This window comes from Dendrobates tinctorius, unplaced genomic scaffold (genome assembly GCF_039654945.1).
Source record: "Dendrobates tinctorius isolate UK_male_01 unplaced genomic scaffold, ASM3965494v1 ptg000006l, whole genome shotgun sequence".
Taxonomy (NCBI): Eukaryota; Metazoa; Chordata; class Amphibia; order Anura; family Dendrobatidae; genus Dendrobates; species Dendrobates tinctorius.
The window spans coordinates 13061725-13070000 of record NW_027361674.1 but is presented as its reverse complement, the minus strand read 5'-3'; the positions used below and the strand labels follow the sequence as shown (position 1 = coordinate 13070000).

At 42.9% G+C, this 8276-nt stretch overlaps 1 protein-coding gene across 5 annotated transcripts in view; it reads left to right on the top strand.

Moving 5' to 3' along the window:
• The window catches only part of SYNE2 (spectrin repeat containing nuclear envelope protein 2), a 553640-nt gene that overhangs the window by 308103 nt on the left and 237261 nt on the right, over positions 1-8276 (top strand). For all 5 annotated transcript variants that reach the window (XM_073570820.1, XM_073570828.1, XM_073570812.1 and 2 more), the window contains one exon: positions 6641-6721. In XM_073570820.1, the coding sequence (XP_073426921.1) occupies positions 6641-6721 (81 nt within the window). The remainder of the gene's footprint in view (positions 1-6640; positions 6722-8276) is intronic.

The following is an 8276-nucleotide window of genomic DNA, read 5'->3' as shown; positions in this document are numbered from 1 at the left end:
TCAGACGGTACCTGAAAACCCACCTCTTCAAGAAAGCTTACAGCCTGCAATAACCCCGCGGCCTCCTCACCACTACCGGAGCTACCGCCTCACCAACACCAGAGCTGCTAAAAACCCCCCCAACCTTCTATCTCCTTCCCCACCATCCTCGAGAATGTAAGCCCGGAAGGGCAGAGTCCTTTCCCCTCTATTAGTCTGTCAGTGTTAGTTTGCTTACTGTAAGTGGGTCGCCCTCCCAGGGCTGTGGGGTACTCGGTACCGGGCCGGTCTCTCACAGGGGAATGTCACAGCAGCGGTGACCCGGTCCGTGGCCCTGGTCGCCCATGTAAAAGGGGTTAAGTGATGGAATAAAGTTTGAGTGAATGATTCGTGACGCCACCTGTGGTGCTCGGCAAATAGGGGGTTAAACCGACGCTGCCAGCAGATCCTCTGGGATAGATGTATAAGGCAGCAAGGTGTATTAGCTCCCCACAGGTAGAGCTGTAATCCCAGGGCAGCGAGGATAGGTGTTGAGGAAGAGGGTGCAGTGTCTGGCACAGGGATGAAGCAGTGCTGACTGGGTTGTAGGAAGAAGGGCAAGGACACAACAGGGTGCAGTTTCTTTAGCTTTACTTTGCTTGGCAAATGCAGTCCAGGGTCCAGATTACAGATGGCACAGGAGCTGGCTAGCCTGGAAGCAACTTGGGAATCTCTCTAGGCAGATGGGTTGTGTAGTCTCCTTCCTAGCGCTTAGTTTTAGGTACTTGCAGTACTGTGTTACACTGAAGTTCCACTTGCTTATTCTCTTTAGAACTCCCTCGTATGGCAGACAGCTGTAGCCTTCCTCTTCTAGCTCACACGTCGCTGTTGTGCCTCTGAGTCTTATGTGGGAATAGAGCATTTACAGCTTCCTATTCCTCCGGTTTCTGTTGCAGGACCATCAGTGTCCGTACAGCCTTGGAGACCGGGCTCCAGATCATGCACGATAGCTGGGAATGAGCCTGAACTCTCTGCTCAATCTCCCAGCACTTCTCCTCCACGTCCACACACGTTGCCCTCCTCACACAAACTCCCCTAATTTTCCCTCCTGGCCCCCAGAGAGTAGCTTCTCCCCCAGCTTTGGTTCAGAGCTCCCTCTGCTGGCCTGGAATGGAAACTGTGTTGTGGTTAACTGCTAGAGAGATCCTTTATTGCTTCCAAGCATGACATCACACTCCCTAGGAGGAAGGCAATGCCACTGTGGCGACCATACTCCTGGGGGCGCCACATTAGTGATATCTGTAATTTGTATGTAACCCCTTCTCATGTACAGCACCATTCTGCGCGGAAAAATCCGCAGGGCAAAAAAGTACGTGTGCACTTAGCCTTATATGGTTTCAATCTGTGTAGTGACCATTTGGTTACTCATCACCAGTACCACTCCCTGCACCCATTGGCCTATTGAAGGTGGCTGGGTTTCATAGGAGTCCATAATTTTTACTTTACACTGTAGCACTAAAGTATAGCAGCATATACAGCCAGAGATCAAATGAGCAAAGGTTCAAATGCCCTGAGGTGACTTAAAAAAATAAGAGAAATAAAAAAAAAGTTTTTTAAAATGAAATGTGTATGTTTGTGTGTATACTGTATACAGCTCTGGCAAATATTAAGAGACCACCACATCAAAACTCTGTCATGTGCAGCCCGTTCTCCAGACCTGAACCCCATTGAAAACCTCTGGAATGTAATCAAGAGGATGATGGATAGTCATACGCCATCAAACAAAGAACTGCTTTAATTTTTGCGCCGGGAGCAGTGTGAAAGACTGGTGGAAAGCATGCCAAGACGTATATATTATTTATTATCTTTTACTAAAAAAGTTTTAAATGTAGTGTGTGTATATATATATATATACATGGACTAAGGATTTATGGATACATATATTGCATTAAAAAGATATTTTTAGTTTAAACAATAATAACATTATGTAAATATATGTGTGTATATATCATATATATTTATTTAGAGTCAATGAAAGAAAGCGGGCGGCACCGCTATTACCGTTATAGGAACAATGGCTGGCAGCAGGTGGAGGGCTCACATCCAGGATTCCCGGGTGCTTGACTTCGAAGCAAAACAATAGTGATATCCAGAAGGACCCGGGACCCGTGAAAGCGCTCGAGTAGCGTGAAACGGCCGTAGTCAGCCATTTGACACACTCTCTTTCACATCCCCGACGTGACATGTAATCTAGTGTCAATAAATATTTCAACGATTTCCCGCAGAGTGCGACTTTTTCCTTCTGGATATCAATATATATTTATTTACTTAAAGGGAACCTGTCCCCCCCCCCAGGCGTTTTTAAGTAAAAGTGCCAGCTTGTGCAGCACTAATGCTGCATTCTGTCAAGGTGGCTCTGTTACTTAGCTTCCGTTCCACCACAGAAATAATCGTTTATAAAACTGTTCAAAAATACCTGAAATTTGACAGGGGGGCAGGTCTTTACCCCTCTGACAGATGCCTTGCATCCATCACTCATTTCATATTTGGCGCCGCCTCCTCAGTTTTCTTTTGAAATGCGGCGCCTGCGTTGTACTATATCTTCTTGGGCATGCGCAGTCAGCGCTGCCCGACGTGCCCGTGCTCTCAGATCACATCCCGGCCTTCATATCTCACGGCCACAGATCCCCCGCCCAGCAGTCGCTTATGATTTATTCACACTGCGGGGCTGGGAATTTCGGGCATGCGCAGTAGTTAGTTGGGCAAAGCATACTGCGCACGCGCGAGTGGAGATTGCAATGCACACGCGCAAAATATGGAGGAGAACTACGGAAATTACCTGAAATATTGCGTACAACGGCCAAGGAGGGGTGGAGGGAAGGAGCAAAAATACCGCCCATTGGACCGGACCCAACTAATTTATATACAGCGCTGGTCAAAGAAAAGAGGTATTTTTGGGTGATACATGGGGAGTCGGGAATTCAAAACAAGGCGGGAAATGTATAGAAAATACTCAATACAATGATATTTTATCTGATAAGCCGAAATGAGGTGACAGATTCCGTTTAATACGGGTGCAAAATCTCTCAGGCAATTAAAATCCTCCAAATAGGTAAAAAGAAACAAAAGCAGCACTCCATCAAGAATTTAGGAAAAACTGTGATTTAATCGCCCGTTGGGGCTCAGCTACTTTTCAGTTCTGTTCAGAACCTTTTCTCAACTGCTGTACAAGTGAAATGGCATATCATAATGTGCAAAAAGTGCTGAACAATAATTAATTTCCAGTGTCAAAGTCCATACATTCATTAAGATATCCGTGATCTCGTCACTAGAGTGCATTAAAATGAATTTCATCATATCCATATTCCATACAGAGTGAAAAAATATGAATTTCGGTGTCTATCACTTCCATAAGTGTATGTCAGGAAGTCACTCTATGTGCAGGCGCTCTGAGAGATAACAGCATTAAAGTCCCAATTTCAGACCAATAGTGTCCAATGAGACTGTGCAGTAACAATAGTTGCAAATATGTGTATGTATATATACTGTATATACGGCATGCGCATATTTATCAGATATAGTTGAGCTGACTTTTTCCTAAACCCAAAAATAAAGACCTTAGAAAGAAAATAAATAGAAAATATGCTGGTATTACTGTTTCTTGAAATCTAATTAATCTGGATAATAAACGCCATGAAAAAAAAGTCTATGCTGATGTTTTTCAGTCATTTGGCATCTAGAAAACAAAAAATGTAATATAGTAAAGTGAATGGTGTCATTCAAGCTACAACACAAAAACTCAAACCCTCGTTCGGCTATGTCGACAGAAAAATATAAAGTTTTAGCTCTTGGAAGAACGGGAGAAATAAAAAAAAAAATCCCAGAAAAGGAAACTGGCCACAACAGGAATGGATTAAATAATTCCCTTTACAAAAGAATCTGTTAAATTTGCTCCATTGTTTTGACAGCGGAGTAAAAATGCATTTCCCTATGTATATTTTTGTCCAATTCTCCTAGGTCTGGTCTTTGGTCCAGTTTTAGGGCCCCATTCTCCCGCACTGGAGACACACCCACACACGCATAATAATTTATGGAGCTGTGCACATGTGACACATCTCGGAATATAATGCAAAGATTTTTTTTTCTTTTTTTTTGAGTCTTTATTCAAATAAAGTGTTTGGTTTTTTTTCTGTGTGTGTTTTTGTTTTTTGATTACTGGGTTAGTAATGAGGGTGTCTGATATAAATCTCTCCATTACTAACCCCAGGGCTTGATGCCAGCTGTAAATTTTGACAATTCACAGCTGTCATCAACCCCCTACTACCATTACCCCAATTGCCCCCTTACCAAGGCAGTCGGGAAGAGTTGGGAAAAGCGCCAAAACTGGTGTGTCTAATGTGATGCGCCAATTATGGGGCGGCTGCAGTATTTTTAGGCTAGGAAGGGCCCAGTAACCAGGGACATTCCCAGCCTGATACAGTCATATGTAAAAGTTTGGGCACCCCTATTAATGTTAACCTTTTTTCTTTATAACAATTTTGGTTTTTGCAACAGCTATTTCAGTTTCATATATCTAATAACTGATGGACTCAGTTATATTTCTGGATTCAAATGAGGTTTATTGTACTAACAGAAAATGTGCAATCTGCATTTAAACAAAATTTCACCGGTGCAAAAGTATGGGCACCCTTATCATTTTCTTGATTTGAACACTCCTAACTACTTTTTACTGACTTCCTGAAGCACTAAATTGGTTTTGTAACCTCATTGAGCTTTGAACTTCATAGCCAGGTGTATCAAATCATGAGAAAAGGTATTTAAGGTGGCCACTTGCAAGTAGTTCTCCTATTTGATTCTCCTATGAAGAGTGGCATCATGGGCTCCTCAAAACAACTCTCAAATGATCTGAAAACAAAGATTATTCAACATAGCTTTTCAGGGGAAAGATACAAAAAGTTGAAAAAGTTGTCTCAGAGATTTAACCAGTCAGTTTCCACTGTGAGGAACATAGTAAGGAAATGGAAGAACACAGGTACAGTTCTCGTTAAGCCCAGAAGTGGCAGGCCAAGAAAAATATCAGAAAGGCAGAGAAGAAGAATGGTGAGAACAGTCAAGGACAATCCACAGACCACCTCCAAAGACCTGCAGCATCATCTTGCTGCAGATGGTGTCACTGTGCATCGGTCAACAATACAGCGCATGCATAATGCCTTTTTGTATGACCAAACAACTCAATCTTTGTTTCATCAGTCCACACGACCTTCTTCCAAAATGTAACTGGCTTGTCCAAATGTGCTTTTGCATACCTCAGGCGACTCTGTTTGTGGCGTGCTTGCAGAAACGGCTTCTCTCGCATCACTCTCCCATATAGCTTCTCCTTGTGCAAAGTGCGCTGTATTGTTGACCGATGCACAGTGACACCATCTGCAGCAAGATGATGCTGCCGGTCTTTGGAGGTGGTCTGTGGATTGTCCTTGACTGTTCTCACCATTCTTCTTCTCTGCCTTTCTGATATTTTTCTTGGCCTGCCACTTCTGGGCTTAACAAGAACTGTACCTGTGTTCTTCCATTTCCTTACTATGTTCCTCACAGTGGAAACTGACAAGTTAAATCTCTGAGACAACTTTTTGTATCCTTCCCCTGAAAAGCTATGTTGAATAATCTTTGTTTTCAGATCATTTGAGAGTTGTTTTGAGGAGCCCATGATGCCACTCTTCATAGGAGAATCAAATAGGAGAACTACTTGCAAGTGGCCACCTTAAATACCTTTTCTCATGATTTGATACACCTGGCTATGAAGTTCAAAGCTCAATGAGGTTACAAAACCAATTTAGTGCTTCAGGAAGTCAGTAAAAAGTAGTTAGGAGTGTTCAAATCAAGAAAATGATAAGGGTGCCCATACTTTTGCACCGGTGAAATTTTGTTTAAATGCAGATTGCACATTTTCTGTTAGTACAATAAACCTCATTTGAATCCAGAAATATAACTGGGTCCATCAGTTATTAGATATATGAAACTGAAATAGCTGTTGCAAAAACCAAAATTGTTATAAAGAAAAAAGGTTAACATTAATAGGGGTGCCCAATCTTTTACATATGACTGTAATATCAGACACCAGCTGTCTGCTTTACCTTGGCTGGTTATGAAAGGGGAAGGGGGGACTCCCACGTCTTTTTTTTTTTTTTCATTTATTTGTTTATTAGCTAAATAAATGTTCAGTAAACTACACACACAGCAGCAATTATATATCTCACTAATTATCTATCTTATCTGTCAATCTCTATCTTTGCACATCTAACACCTAAACATCTGTCATTTTATTCTGCATTCTATTCCAGAACATGTCACACCGATGCCACACACAGGCACAGATTGCACCCATAATGGTTTTTCCAGCACCAGACATATCAGGATGTGTGAAGGACGCCATAGACAATGTATCTCTGGTATTATCTGTTATTTGTATCACAGCAGGGACTGGGGACGCAGCTTTTTCTGCACCCATTCATTATCTGGCCTCGCATCCTCCTTCTCGCAGCCTGGATATTATGGAAATATGTGGCTAAACTCGTTTGTCACCTGTGATTGATGCTTAGATAGCTGCTCCCGTCACGCAGCGTGTGGGGCACACGGGACCTTTAAAGTATTAAAGACTAAAGGATTCCTTTCTGTTACCTTACAGGCGGCAGATGAGAGTACCGACGTCAGTGTTGTGGAGCCTGAACGTGAGGAAGATGTGACCAATGTGCCTCCTTCGTCCGAGGTAAAGCTGAATTTCTTTTGGCGCACCCTCAATTTATGTAGTCAAGGCTCCAATCCCTTTTACTTAGACAAAAATATGTGAACCCACTCAATTGTGTACAGTTAGGGGTCTTCCAATTTAGGACATTTATGGGAATTGTACTTATATCAATAACGGGGGCCTCGTAGCAATCAATCAGGAATGGAACGCGAAATTTTGCCTGCCGATATGCCATAAATATCCTATATTGGATCAGCCTTTTTAGCAAACTCTGCAGCCAAAATAATTTTTCCCTTTCCTATGTTGTACATTTTGGTCACATTGACGTTAGGGTAAGATGTTTTAAAAAATGTACATCTAGGGGGCACTGTAAGGATGGCCAGACGTGTTAGGTTAAAAGGGTTTACTGGTTTCAAAAAACCTTTCATGTCCGGCTATACTTTGTTTTAAATAGCAAACAAGTTGTTCTTTGCTCACCCTCCCCAGGTCCATTGCTTACTCTCCTCCTCTGCTCACGGTGTCTGTAATTGTGTGCAGTGCTGATGTCACATCTACAGTGCTGCAGCCAATCCGTGAGCTCAACGGCTCTACCATGAGCCACTAAGGGCCGCTGAACTCACAGATACAGCGCTGCAGACAATAACAGAGCAGCATCAGAGACTCGGTGCTAGACCCAGGAAGGGTGCGCAAAGCACATGTTTTTTGTTTTTAAACAAAGTGTAGCCAGAGGACAGGGTTGTTGCAACACCAGAAAACTACTTTAAAATCGACTAAACCTGCTAATATCTGCTGGACTCGCAGACCATTTAATGTGTATAGGGGTCTCCCGACTCTGTGTCTAATAGTGGCTTACTCAATTGAAAACCAATGCCAGCTCATCTTAACCGAGCATGCGTGTGTTTGTGTTTGGAAAGTTAATTATTTGTTGGATTGAAAGTGTTTTGCCACCTTAATGGTGCGGCCACACGTTGCGGCTGACAACGTGACCAAGGCTCCACCAGCCATCAGCGAGCCTAGTGGCCATCAAGGTGGGTGAAGTTTCTGCCAGATGCGAGTGGTCGCACCCATATACCTCATTGTGCCAATTATTGTGTCAAAACATGCAATTTCTACTAATGACAAAAGGGGTGAGGATGGAAGGAGAGCTTTATTATTACAAGCAGTTTGTTGTGCTCCACATCGGGAGGTCAGTGGTGGCAGGTGATCTCTGGAGACTTCACGCAAAAGGGAGTACTGCTGCCTTTTCTCTGCTGGGATCTGCGGCTCTTCTTTTGATTGGCCGTCCTGGTGCGATGTGATCGTTGAGGCCTGATGCACATGTGATGACAGGCTGTCTAATCAAAAGAAGAGCTATGCCTGCCTGCAGGTAAGAGGTGGTATTACTGTCATGGCCGATAAAATGAGACCTGTGAATAAATGTGCACCAACTGTAGTCAGTATTATGCACCTTTCATTTATTACTTTATTACTACATTAATTGTGCAATGTCATCACTGCATGAAGAGCCGCAGTCCCATTGTAACCCATTGACTTGACATTATAATGTATTGTGGTGAATGATGATCCAGATTTGAAT